Consider the following 14,347-nt stretch of genomic DNA (forward strand, 5'->3'; position numbering starts at 1 on the left):
AGGCGGGAGGTACTTCCGCTGTACCGAAACGCGAGTGGAAGGTGGGCGGCCTGTGACGTTAAGAATTAATGAGCAGAAGTGTCAGGTGTAACTTCCATCTTTTTGCAACTGCTTTAGTGATTTCCTTTTAATCCACGCATCCTGATGACCTTGCGAAAAGTTCTGGAGAACGCAAAAGGCCGCAGGCTGTTGTATGCTATTTCGGTCGGTCCTATTATAAAAGGTATTACGTTACTTCTGTTTGGAGATATTACTTTAAACTAACACAGCTAACTTTAACCTCTGTATACTGGTGATGGCTGTTCTCATTAAAATCCAGAAATTATCTCAACGTGAAAGGGACTACCGATTCAATCTTCCTTCTATGGGTTCTCAAATTTTTGATCGCGAATCCTTCTGGGACTCTGATGCAGAGAAGTTAGCCGTGTTAGTCTGTGGTAGCAAAATCAAAAAGAGTCCAGTAGCACCTTTAAGACTAACCAATTTTATTTTAGCATAAGCTTTCGAGAATCAAGTTCTCTTCGTCAGATGCGGCATCTGACGAAGAGAACTTGATTCTCGAAAGCTTATGCTAAAATAAAATTGGTTAGTCTTAAAGGTGCTACTGGACTCTTTTTGATTCTGGGACTCTGTGGACTTAATCGGATACATTAAATGTATCTTTGCCTTTCTCTCTGTATATAATCAGCAACGGAACCCAAATATACTTGTAAAGGGTACATTTGAGCTTCACAGACACATCTCAAACGATACCGCATTTCATAGCCATTTAGACCTTCTCTGTACCCGCGTCGGGATTTAGGATAGCCAGGAGCCAGCAGGCGTGGGCATCGAACTGCCAGCCTCCCTCTCTGTCCTTCGGTGAGCATCACTCCAGGAACACATTGAAGCTACCTTATACTGAATCGGATATTTGGCCCATCGAGATCAACATTGTCTACTCTGACAGGGCTCTCCAGGGCTTCAAGGTGATATCTTTCACGTCACATTCTACCTGATGACCTTGAGAAATGTTATGGAGCAACCGCTGGGCCGGTGCGGCTGCAGTGGCTGGAGATGTCAGGGCTGAACCTGGGGACTTCTGCGTGCAAAACAGATGCTCTACTATTGAGCAAGGGTCGCTCTCTTGCCTCTTTCCTGCTTGTGTCTGTCTATATGACATTTTCTAAAGGCATCACTTTATTTTGCCTTGTCTCCCACAAGCATCAGATCTACACCATAACCGAATAACGCATACAAATTGTTTCTTTGAAATGTAACTCCTGAGATTCTACGTTAGTAAGGGGCACATGAATTAACAGGACCTATTGCTGAGTTAGGTCCATGCGACATTTATCTGGGAGCGCCCCATGATATTCGGTGGAACTTTATTCCGCAAGTCTGGGCTGAATAACTCTTCGGCAGCCACAATATAACCTACCGTTACAGCGACAACACAAATTCTGCCATTCTCGCTCCGCCTTCTTTGCGTTTGCGCAGTAACCCCCTTCCTGCGACCGTTTAAAATAAGCCGTGTTTTTAAACATCCCTCCCGCAACCCTCGGCGGGTGCGCAGGGAACCGTTGCTCTACAGGATACTTTGTGATTGGTTATGGAGCAACAGCTGGGCGGCTGCGGCTGCAGTGATTGGTGTGACGTCAGGAATTGCGAGTGTGCGGAATACAATATTGTGGTTGGGTGGCTAGAGCCATAGCCCTGGCGAGTTCCCATTGGTTGATAGTACCGCCATTGGAGCCGCCACAATAGTGAGAAGTAGGAATTCAGTTGCGAACTGGTACTTCTTGCGAGGTCTCGACCGGTGCATGGAAGCGAACCTCTGAAGAGAGCCGTGGGGTGAGTGAGGGAGCCTCTGCCGGTTCCCCCCTTTCCGGGTGGTTTTTCTCTCATGAGTTTCTGTCCATATAGCTAAACTCTTCTCTTTGTCTCACGCCTGCCCTGACGTTCTCTTCTGTTGCTTGTTACTAGGTTCTTCGCCGATATTAGCGACTTCTAATTGCAGGGAAAAAGGGCGGGGAGGGGGGGGTCTTCCTCCGGGCTCCTCTGCCTTTGACAGCTGCATTTCAAGCTGAAATTCAGTGTATAGTATTTTTATGTCCCTGTTCCTCTGACTACTGCGCTGATTTGGGGCATAGGCGAGCCAAGTACAGAGCTGAACTCTGCCATGAATTAAGTTCAGTTTTGTCACATTGTATAAATATCGTCAGAATTCTTAGATCTGTTTCTTTCTTGTGTTTATGAGGATTTTGTGATTTGAATTGTGTGTGTTATGTGCGGTCAAGTCACCTTTTGACCAATGGCGACGCTATGAATGAAGGACCTCCAGAACATCCTGTCATTAACAGACTTGCTCAGATCCTGCAACCTGGAGGACGTGGTATCTTTTATTGAGTCAAGCCATCTCATTTTAGGCCTCTTTTCCTTTTGCCTTCTACTTTCCCTAGCATTATTGACTTTCCAGATAATCTTGTCTTCTCATAATGTGACCAAAGTATGATTGCCTCAGTTTTGTCATTTTAGCTTCTAGGGAGAATTCAGGCTTGATTTGATCTAGAACCCACTTATTTGTCTTTTTGGCCATCCATGGTATTTGCAAAACTCTCCCTCTAGCACCGCATTTCAAATGACTCAATTTTTTTCCTGTCAGCGTTCTTCGTTGTCCAACTTTCACATCCATATGTCATAATGAGGAATACCATTATTTGAATTAATTTGATCTTGGTCCCCAGAGAGACATCTTTACCTTTAAGGATCTTTTCTAGTTTCCTCACAGCTCTTCTTCTAAGTCTACAGGGTGGTAACTTTTTAGATGTGCTCAGTAGGAAGAAACAGGCCACTTCTTTCCTGATATTAAAACTAGAAGGTGGTTTGAATCCTCTATCAAATATGTCAAACTTTTTTTAAAATTCATTTGGTAGTCTAAGGAAATTGGAGTTGTGGAAAGGATGAACCTAGATTTGGAGAATGGTAATGAGTGTTAATAAATAAATGCTATTGCTAAAACAATTTTAAACATGATTGGTAGTTTCAAAGTAGTAACTAATTTTTGCAGATGACTATTTTTAAGAAAGAGTATAAAAAGTGCATTTTTTATTTTTAAATTGGGAGGGGATAAAACACTAATATGCATAAAATAGAAATAATGATCTTCCTTTTCTGTCATAATTGGGGGAAATCTGCCTTTGTGCTCCTTAACCATGGAATGGTTAAACTTGCAAACATGCATTGACCTGGATTGTGTAAAGTTTTGAGTCTCGGGGAGAAAGGAGACTACAAGTAACAGATAAATAAACTGTTAGCCTTCACCTCTGACCAAATAAAAAAGCAGTAAACTTGTGATTGTTTTTCTTTCAGCCGTTGTTTCAGGGGAAAATGGTACCCTTCAGCTTTCCTCCATCAAAACGTGCACTCTGGAATCCAGCACCTATTGGAGAAAGCATTGGCTCCCACCTAAGTTATCATAGGTATGACATAGTCAAATTTAAGTCCATGCTGTTGTTTAAAGTCTTTTGATGTTTCCTTGGTGCAGTATGTGGGTTCTGTGATTGCAGGAATAAACTTTCCGAGGGTCAAAAAAAGAACTGCTGAAGCGAAGGGAATGTGGGAAGGAGCCACTTTCCCTGAAAATACTTTGTGCAGTGAAGCCAATCAAGTTTATTTTCAGTTATGATTAGGAAGTGAACTAAGAACAATGTTGTGATGGACTGAACATTTTTAAGAGCCTGGAAGTGCTGTACACACAACTGCAGGATTGTTAAGGCTTAATTCTTTACAGAAACAGAACCTTGTGTGACAGGCTACTCCAAGACATCTGATTGGGTAGCATGAGCTGGGAAGAGGAGGATCTGATTTCAGCTCTAGCTGAGAGCATTCAAGTGTGAAGAGAGCTGGAAGACAGAGTCCTGAGAGCAGTTTAACAACAGGAGAACTGAGGAAAAGTTGGCAAGGAAGTTTGGGAAGTAGGTGTAGACTCCCAATTGGGCCAAGGAAAAGGGATAGATCTTCAGAGGAGAGATTTTCCCTACCCTGTCAAACAGGGTAGTGAAGCTCTGGAGAGTGAAGAGGTCCCTGGTCAGGTGAGATTGGAAACTGCTTGCGGAGACCTTCAGATTTAGTTAACAACTGAAGGAAAGCACTGGTGTTTGGAGAGAAGGGGGTTGGGATACTAGAAAGTGGATACCAGCATTCCTAACTCCAAAGGAGAAAGAGAATACTAAAAGTATAAGCCTTTAAGTATCTGTGAAGTATCTGTGAAGAGCATAAGAACTAAAGTCTCTGCATGTTGTGATTTTACCTCTCATACATACATACATATATATATGTATGGGTTTATATATATATATATATGTATGTATATGTATGTATGGGTTGATACATCAAATATATTTATTTATTTATTTATTTGATGTATCAACCCAGAGACTCTCATCCCCCATCCCTGACAGCTCTCTTGGCCACTTTAGGTCTCCTAGGAGCCTGTAAGAGCTCTGGTCATTTATTTTGAAGCACTCCAGCCTCCTGAGTTCTTTTGAGCGTGTACCTCCTTAGCAAACAACATTGGACACTGGCTGGTAAAATATATTATCAGAGTTTATTAAAGAAAAAACATAGGAGCGTGTGCAAGGCAGAAATCGCTCATGAAAGCATTTAGGCAAGGCAAAAAACAATAGCTTGCTGATCTTAAATATGTTCTAACTGGCTAAAATACTACTTGCTGACTAACTGACTAAGCTTTCTCTGAGTTGGTTCCAAGGCCAGCTCACTCTAGGCATCCTGGAGATGACATGCAGCAGTTGAGAAGCTCTTCTTCAAATTGCAGATAACTGATAATGGCTGCAAGGTAGCAAGGCTGGTCAAGAGTGGAAAAACTGCCTAGATACAAAGAGGCTTCTTAAAATCTGGAGGGGGCATCAGCCCACTCAGGGCTCAACTTGTTAATTAGACCATACATCCCTGTGAAAGTTTAAGGAATATGGCTAGAGCTGAGAACACCAAGCACTAGCCTTCCCAAGGTCACTCTCAGGAGAAGAAAGCAGCCCAGGTGCAGCTAATTAACAGAGCCTGTGCCTTTCCCGGTAAGGTAAACGGCCCTAGTAAGATTTCTTGCAGGACATGGAGCCTGAACCAAAGTTTTACTATGTATTAGGTAGAACAAGGCCTGCTCCTTACAACTGACATGTTCAATCCCTGATTTCACCTGAGCTTTCCCCTCCAAAATAAACTAGTTATTTTTTTAATTTTAAAAATGCCTCTGGTGCCATTTCTGCTGTTTAAGGATGAAGGAATGGCATAAATTTACATGGAGATAATCAAAGGAGAATTGTTTCCTTTTTTTTTACTACTTCAGTGTTTCCTTTATCTCCCATTCTCTCTTCAGGAATCCTAAGTTATTTGTGACTGAAAAAACTCTGCGACTTGCCCATCGTCATGCTAAGCAAAGTCGAAGAAAACCGTTCACCTGTTTTCTAGTTGGAACTCTTGTAATAGATGAAGGTAACAACCGTCTCCCATATGAACCTACCTGTCCACTACTGTTATCTTCAGAGGCTAAATGGGTGGTAGACTCGAGAAAGGGCCTTCTCAGTCATGGTGCTGAAACTTTGGAACTCCCTCCCCAGGGAGATTCACCTGTCTCCCTCTGTCATTGTCTTCCATAAGTCCATGAAGACTTTTTTGTTTCATTTGCTGTACCCCCAGTAAAGTCTTATTGTCACCCTCTCTAGTATGTGTGTGTGTGGTTATATGTTTATGTTTTCATTGTACTTACATACATTTTAAATGTTACTTTAGTATTTAAATGTTTTCATATTTGCTTCCTTGGGGACCCTATTTTGGGAGAAAGGTGGTGTATAAATGTTTTAATTAAATATGTTGTTAGAATAGCTATTTGCCAATGTTTTCATTTTTTGTTAAATGGGAGAGCGTCCCAGTTGTGTCTTTTATAACATTACTAGCTTAATACCCGTGCTTTGCTATGGTATTTAACTGCCTGCAGTTTCCTTTACCTGATTTTTACCTCAGAACACAGAGTTCCACAGCTGACCAATCAGAGAGAGAGGGATGCAAGCAGACAGGAGCCTGCCAGCCACACAGGAAAGCCAGGCTCCACAGGGAGATTGGCAGCTCTAGTGAAGTTTTTGGGAAAGACTGGGAGGTGCATTTTATCCCAAGATATTCAATGTCTCCCAATAGCAACTGCATACGGTTTAGAATGTGGGGGGTGAGGACCAATCAGGCCACATATACAAATAACCTCTGTGTTCCAGCTGTCTCTGGGGGAGGGGATGAGGTGTGGACTATTGGGATCCCCAGTCAGCCCACATATGCGAATGACCTTGAAAGGCATCAGGAAAATGTGGCCCAGCTGGCAGTGGATGGGAATGCAAGCAGGTAGCAGCACACAGGGAAGCTGTATCCCTTTGGGAAAACACATTTTACCCCTTTTTACCCCCTTAAGGGGTGAATTTCTTAAAATCCCTTCTTAGTAGGTGTTTACATCATGAAAGGAATGTTCTCCCCAAATTTCATGTTTCTAGGTCCAGGGGTTTGGGCTGGGCATTGATGAGTCAGTCAGGATACTTGTCTTTATATATATAGATTACCTTGTTATTAATACCAAGGAATAGTGAACATACAAAAGGGCTGTGTATTGGCAGACGATTGATTGATACAACCTAGAGGTCACCAATTTTTCCTTTCATCAGAACCATTTCTGAATAATGAAAAATATTACAAGCTACTTCTGCGTCCAGTGAGTTATCAAGTTTTGTTCTGTTCTGGAAACCCAACATGGACAAGGAAGAGCACAGAAATGAACCTATTGATTAAGAAGCACAAAAAAACCTATGAAATAAAAATGCTTTTTATAAAAAGTCTAGAGCAGATCTTTTTGCAATCTTTCTTTCTTTCTTTTAATGGCTGTACAAGCTACCAATAGCTCATGAGCTACTTTTTGGAGACCTCTGATCTACCCCAATATTGTTTTCTTTAATTTGAAGCAACTTTTCAAGGTCTTAGCTGGGGTCTTTCTTAGACTTATCATTTAAGGCCCTTTCAGGTAGGGAAAGTAGTTGAATCTTTAGTCATGCATGTGCTCTAGTACTGAATTGTGTTTTCACCTGATAATTGTGTATCTAGAATCTCTCTTAGAGCCGGGGACTTCTGGTTTGGGGGGGACTTCCGGTTTGGGATCCATGGAGGTCTAACGCAGCTCTAAGTACTGAGCTGACCGGGCTGCCATTTTGACGGCCGGCGGGGTAAAAAAAAAAAGCCCGTGGCCAACTGTTCTCAGGCGGAGAACAGGCATCGAACGCTTAAGAACCTCAGGGCGCGTTGATCTCGGGCGAGGGGGGGTCCTGCGCAACGGACTCTCTCCCATCCCTTGAGGTCCCACCCGAAGACAGGTCGGCTAAAATCTCTGCGGCAGTCCTGGAGCCAGTGCGGTTGGCATAAGACCTACATGCCCAAGCCTCAACAGGGACAAGATCTGAAGGGAATTTGAGATTGAAACAGCGATTACAACCCATGAAAAGTGCTTGAGAAGGTAAAGATCACTATCTCTGGAAACGGGACAGAATACTTAAAGTAAAGAAGTATTAAAGTAGACTTTTAAACTGCAACAGATTGATTATAAGGAGGGGAGGATCCGGCAAGAATTATATTAGAAAAAGGATTAAGTTAAACGGAGTTATTAAAGAAATTGGACTATTATTTTACATACCTGTGGTTACAAGGAAATAACAGGCTGTGAGAAAGTTTTACCATCGTGAGAACTGCTGTGGGAAGTCGGGAAACAGGAAATACGTAACAGTGATAGAGTTGCTGGAGAGAAGCGGCCCTTACCGGATGACAGGAAGAAGGGAATCGCCATCTTTGAAAGGGGAAGAACTGCGGCTTCAGCGGAAGAGGAAGTAAGCCATATTGGATTACAAAAACTATAGAGAAACCATAGAGAAAAGACGCCCGACATTTTGGACTTTCTAAACGACTCTTTTGCAAAAAGACCAGGACATTTAAATTAAAAAGGACATTAAGCCAAGCGCCACGGAGTTAAGGAAGCGAGCGGACTCGTGGGAGCGAGGTAAAGCAAGCCTCACGATGTCGAAAAAAGAGTGGCAAACGGCGATAGAGAACTTGGATAAAAACTCTCAGAAGCGATTAAGGAACTCAAGGATATGAAACCTGAGCTGGTGAAAGAGGTTAAAGAGACAGTAAAGAATGAACTGGCAGAAGTGAAGAAGGGAATGGAAACAATACAAAACGACTTGCAGGGGACACAGCAAAGAGTCAATGTTGTGGAAAATGCGGTGGAGAACCTAGCAGACACGCAACGAACAGAGATGAGGGCGATGAGGGGAAGAATGGCAGTTGCGGAGAGCAAGCATATGGAGAAGCAGCTGAGGTTTCGCGGCTTGCCGGAAGTGGAAGGAAAGACAGCCCAAGAACAGATTACCGAGGTGTTAGCTGAATACCTGGGAAAGGAGGAGGAGGAAACTGTGGCTATCCTAGATGTGGTGTACCGAATAAATTCAAAATTTGCAACCCAGAGGAAATTACCAAGAGACGTGATTGTGCAATTCACGACTAGAAACATAAGAGAAACAATTGTGAGTAAACAATTTCAAGACCCATTGGAGGTTGATGGCAAGACGGTTATTATTATGAAGGAACTACCCAGATCGGTGTTGCTAGATCGGAAAAAATATAAAGCCTTAGTCCAGATTCTGAAGGACATGAAAATAAGGTACAGATGGGAATTACCAGAAGGAATGTCCTTTGAATTTGGAGGAGTGAAAAAGCGCATCAGATCTGAATTAGAAATGGAAAAGTTCTTGAGGGACAATGAAAAGGACTTACCAACAACAAGGTTGTGAATATGGAGTGTGAAGTTTTATCTTGGAATGTAAACGGACTTAATTCACCGAATAAGAGAAAAAGTATTTTCCACTGGCTATTAAAACAAAAATGTGATATTGTGTGTTGCAAGAGACTCATATTAGAAAGCAGGATGTAAAATATCTTAAATTGAATAAATTGGGCAATGACTTTGTAGCGGCCTCAAAAAAGAAAAAAAGGGGAGTGGTATTGTATATAAAAGAGGAGCTACAGCCAAAACTAGTGATGAGAGATGTGGAAGCCAGATTTTTAGCAGTGGAATGTACATGGAATTTAAAGAGAGTGTTGGTGATTGGAATTTATGCACCTAATGGAGCAAAAGAAAGCTTCTTTGAGGATTTGAGGAAGCAATTAGACGAACTTTCTTATGACCAGATAATTCTTGCAGGAGACTTCAATGGAGTTACAAATTTGGAACAGGATAAAAAATCAGCAACTGTACAAAAGAAAAGAGGATTATTACCAAAGACTTTTTTTGCATTAACGCAACAGGAAACTTTGGAAGATGTATGGAGAAGACAGAATCCCAAAGGCAGACAATATACGTTTTTCTCCGCGAGACATTCTACGTTATCACGAATTGATATGATCTGGGCCTCAAAAGACTTAGCGCTTTGGACTAAGGATGTGGAAATAATGCCTATGGTAGGCTCAAATCATAATCCGATTATGTGGAAGTTTGGAAAAAGAACTAAAAGGAAAGGATGGAGAATAAATGAGGACTTGTTACAAGAGGGAGAAAATATGGAGATGTTGAGAAGGGAAACTACGTTCTTCATACAACATAACAGGAATGGAGAAGTACCAACCAGTAAGGTATGGGATACCTATAAAGCAGTAATTAGAGGCATACTAATGGACTTAAATGGAAGAGCCAGGAGAAAAAGAGAGGAGAAGAGATAGGAGATTATGGAGAAAATAAAAGCCAAAGAAACACAATTAAAGAAAAGACCAGGGAAAAAGAAAATATACCAGGATATTAAAATCCTTCAAGAGCAGTTGACGGCAATGAATAATAAAGAACTGGAATGGAATCTTAAGAGAATGAATCAAAAGTCATTTGAAGGTGCAAATAAACCTGGGAAATACCTGGCGTGGCAATTGAAGAAGAGAAAGGAGAAGAAGACAATAAATAAAATATGTGAGGACAATAAAGTATACCTGGAACAGGCGGCTATTAGTAGAGCCTTTTACAAATTTTATGCTAAATTGTACAACAAAAAAGAAGTGAATAAAGACTCAATAGCAACATATTTGGGGAAAATGAAGCTCCCAGTAATTTCGGAAGGATGGAGAGACAAACTGAATAGTGAAGTAACGGAGGAAGAGATAAGGAAGGCAATACAGTCAACAAATCTGGGAAAGGTGCCAGGACCTGATGGACTTACAGCTAAATTTTACAAGGTAGTGGCCAATGAACTGGTGCCATTCCTAAAAGAAGTGATCAATGGTGTTATGAGAGATCAAAGGATCCCAGATACTTGGAAGCCATATCAACATATCATTGATCCCTAAAGAAGGACAAGATTTGACTAACGTTAAAAATTATAGACCTATCTTGTTACTCAATAATGACTATAAAATTTTTGCGAAGATATTGGCGGAAAGAGTAAAGGGATGGCTATCCGAAGTTATTGGGGAGGAACAAGCTGGTTTTTTACCAAACAGACAAATCAGAGACAATTTTAAGGACAGTTATAAATGCTATTGAATACTATGACAAGCGTTGTGATAAGGAGGTTGGTTTCTTCTTTGTAGACGCTGAAAAAGCATTTGACAATTTGAACTGGGATTTTATGTTTGCCACTATGGAGCAGCTACAAATGGGGGAAAGATTCATAAGAGCAGTGAGAGAAATCTATAGAGACCAGAGTGCAGCAATTGTGGTGAATGACGAGGTGACTAAGAAACTGATTATAGGTAAAGGCACAAGACAAGGTTGCCCGTTGTCTCCACTGTTGTTTATTTTGGTTTTGGAAATATTGATGATACAGATTCGAGAAGATAATGCAATCCGTGGAATAAAAATAAAAGACTTTTCCTATAAGGTCAGAGCATTTGCGGATGACATAATGTTAATTGTGGAAGATCCAATTGAGAACATGCCAAAGGTAATGGAAAAAATTAAGGAATTCGGAGATTTGGCAGGATTTTATGTAAACAAAAAAAGTCAAAGATATTATGTAAAAATATGACTAAACAAAAACAACAGCTACTAACGGAAATAACAGACTGTGAAGTAACAAGTAAGGTGAAATATCTTGGAATTGAACTGACTGCAAAGAATATAGATCTATTTATGAATAATTATGAGAAATTGTGGACTCAGAGCAAGATTTGATTAAATGGAACAGACTGAATTTGTCATGGTTGGGAAGAATTGCAGTAGTTAAGATGAATGTGTTGCCAAGAGTGATGTTTCTGTTACAAACAATACCAATTATTCGGGATTCTAAGCAGTTTGAAAAATGGCAGAGGAAAATATCGGACTTTGTTTGGGCAGGCAAGAAGCCTCGAGTGAAAATGAAAGTATTACAGGACGTAAAAGAGAGAGGTGGAATGCAACTGCCCAATCTAAGACTCTACTATGACGCAATCTGTTTGGTGTGGTTGAAAGACTGGATGACGCTGAAAAATCGCAAATTACTAGCCTTAGAAGGATATAAAAAAATATTTGGATGGCATGCATATCTGTGGTATGACAAAGTAAAAGCAGATTCTATGTTTTTACACCATTATATTCGGAGAAGCCTCTTCACAATTTGGAAGAAGTACAGAGATTACCTGCAGGAAGGAATTCCCTCCTGGGTGGTTCCATACGAAGTAATAGATCTGAGAACTGTCGATAATGAACAACAGCGCTTAACGTACAAGGAGATAACACGAATAGAATGTTCTATAAGAATAAAGACGCAAGATGAGTTGTCTCCAAGTTACGATTGGTTTCAATATAGACAGATGAGAGATCTTTATAATTCGGACTGTGTGAAGGGAGGGGTAAGAATGGAGAATTCGGAAATAGAGGAGGAAATTCTACAAGAGGACAAAAAGGAAATCTCTAAGACTTATAAAGTGTTGCTAAAATGGTACACAGAAGATGAGATAGTTAAAGTGCAAATGGTGAAGTGGGCTATAAACTTTAATAAAGAAATAACAATGGAAGCGTGGGAATACTTGTGGAAAAATACGTTGAAGATCACGACATGCACTAACATTAAAGAGAACGTCTACAAAATGATTTATCGTTGGTATCTGACACCAAAGAAAATTGCGCTAGGGAATTTGAATACGTCTAATAAATGCTGGAAATGTAAAAAGCATGAAGGATCTCTGTACCACATGTGGTGGACTTGTGAGGTAGCTAGGCAGTACTGGGGGGAAATAATAAGAGTGATAAGTGAGATTTTACAATTTCAAGTTAATAAGAACCCAGAACTCCTGCTACTGAACTTGGGAATGGAGGATATTCCAGCACAATACAGGACATTGTTATTTTACATGACAGCAGCGGCTAGACTTTTGTATGCGCAAAAGTGGAAAGTACAAGAAGTGCCAACTATCGAGGACTGGATTTATAAATAGCTGTACATGGCGGAAATGGACAAAATGACAAGGAAATTGAGAGACCTTGATCCAGGACAGTTTAACATGGATTGGGAGAAGCTGAAACAATATTTGGTGAAAAAATGGGAGGTGGGAGGAGAACTGTGGCAGTTTGAAAATTACTGAAACACAATAAAAGAAGAGGGAAGTGACTTTACCGGGGGGAGGAAAGTTAAAGGAGAAATTCTAAGCAACTATTTTATTTGACTATTATATATAGTATTAAGTATTAGAGGTGTTATTATAAGAATTATAAGGATAGAAATTAACTAATTTTATTTCTGGCAGATAACTGTATAATGGAGAAACTATATAATCCAAATAGAATGAATATAAGATATGTAGAAGGAAGTAAAGAATAACATATAGAGTATAAGTTAAATTGATTGACTTATATTGAATATATATAATGTTTATAGAAGTACTTAAAATTATGTAGAATGAGGGACAAATTGTCTGTCCCACATTGATGAGATTAGAATGTGTAAGGTAGAGTATAGAGTACAAAAATTAGATAAAAGATTATTATTATTAAAGAATACATGCCAGGAATGTAATATTTAGTGGATAAGTTAAGTGGGAAAGGGAATAGAGATAACACTGTGTTATAATAGATAAGCTTAGAAGAGAGTGAAAGTATATGTTTAACAGAATAAAATAAGTTTGAAATGAGTAGGGGAAAATGGATAAGGGGTTGGAAAACTTTTGGAAGTCAACAAAAGGGGGGGAAAGGGAGGGGGTTAGAATTGGAATATATAAAGGAAATTGACTGTAATGAGCATAATATTGACTTCTAATCCAATAAAAAAAATTTTTTTTATAGAATCTCTCTTAGAGCCTATGCTAATGGTACCATGGAACATACTCTAGAGCTTCTATACAACTTTGTGCCCTTAGGGTTCAGCATAAGCATTGAGAACTAGACTTTTATTTAGTTCTTTATGTATTCATGTTCTAAAACAGGCAGCTGTTCTGCCAAAACCTAGAGCAATTACAGGCCTGCAGCCCAAGGTTTAGCTGGTTATTTAAGTACATAAAATTCAGCACAAGCCTTTTCAGCTTTCTGTCTTCCTAGCCCTGTGGTCAACTAGCTTCCCACAATCTTTTCTCTGCATTTAGTAACATTAATTTTTATCCACCTTGATTTGGTTTTTCGTGCTCACACACCCACCACTTTCATATCAGTGCCTCATAGGCAATTCCCTGAATGTAGAGGAACTTGCCAATAGTCACTGCATGTGTAAGTAGCTGAGAGGAGGAGCAGATGGCTTCTAAACAGCCATTTAAGTTAGCAACTTCTTTAAGGTCTTTTCCTGCCCTACAACATGATATTTTGCAATTAAACCCAGAAATCTGCTTCATGGAAGTAAACACATCTTCCATTGAGCTGTGTGCCTCCCCAGACATCCAGTCCTTTTGGATATAGTTTATTTTGACTACAGGACGTTTAATATTTTAATCAAGCAACTTAACCTAGGACCAGAAGCCTGATATAACTTTTCTTTTTACTCTTGATGAAATCAGAAGTTAGTGATCATAGGATGCATTCTGTGTTGACATGGATTGTCATTGATATTTTATGGCACAGATTGCAAAGGTGTTTCTATAACAATAGACCGTTTTGATCCGGGTCGTGAAGTAACTGATGGTTTGGAGAAAATACCCACTGCACCTCTTCCTGGAGATTTTTTGATTCCATGTACTGTAAATGCTTGGGCCTCTTCCTCAAGTGATGTTATAGTACATAACTCTGAAGATTTCATCTTGGCTTTTAAGGTAAGTGTTCCCTTTTTCCAAAGGGTTAATATTGAAGATTGGATTTCCTGCATTGTTAACATTCAGCTGCTATTCA

The 14,347-nt window shown here is 40.1% G+C and overlaps 1 protein-coding gene across 2 annotated transcripts in view; it reads left to right on the forward strand.

Annotated features, from left to right (window-relative positions):
* The first annotated feature begins 2 nt into the window (after positions 1-2).
* STIL (STIL centriolar assembly protein) overlaps positions 3-14,347 on the forward strand; it is a 40,957-nt gene continuing 26,612 nt past the window's right edge. Inside the window, exons 1-4 of one of the 2 annotated variants that reach the window (XM_054979586.1) lie at positions 3-223; positions 3,352-3,461; positions 5,375-5,490; positions 14,084-14,271. In XM_054979586.1, coding sequence (XP_054835561.1) covers positions 3,370-3,461; positions 5,375-5,490; positions 14,084-14,271 — 396 coding nt within the window. In that variant the 5' untranslated portion in view covers positions 3-223; positions 3,352-3,369. Of the gene's footprint in view, positions 224-1,729; positions 1,834-3,351; positions 3,462-5,374; positions 5,491-14,083; positions 14,272-14,347 lie in introns of those variants that run through there. The other variant, XM_054979585.1, reaches the window with a different exon arrangement.

The sequence above is a fragment of the Eublepharis macularius genome, chromosome 5, assembly GCF_028583425.1.
Source record: "Eublepharis macularius isolate TG4126 chromosome 5, MPM_Emac_v1.0, whole genome shotgun sequence".
Classification (NCBI taxonomy): Eukaryota; Metazoa; Chordata; class Lepidosauria; order Squamata; family Eublepharidae; genus Eublepharis; species Eublepharis macularius.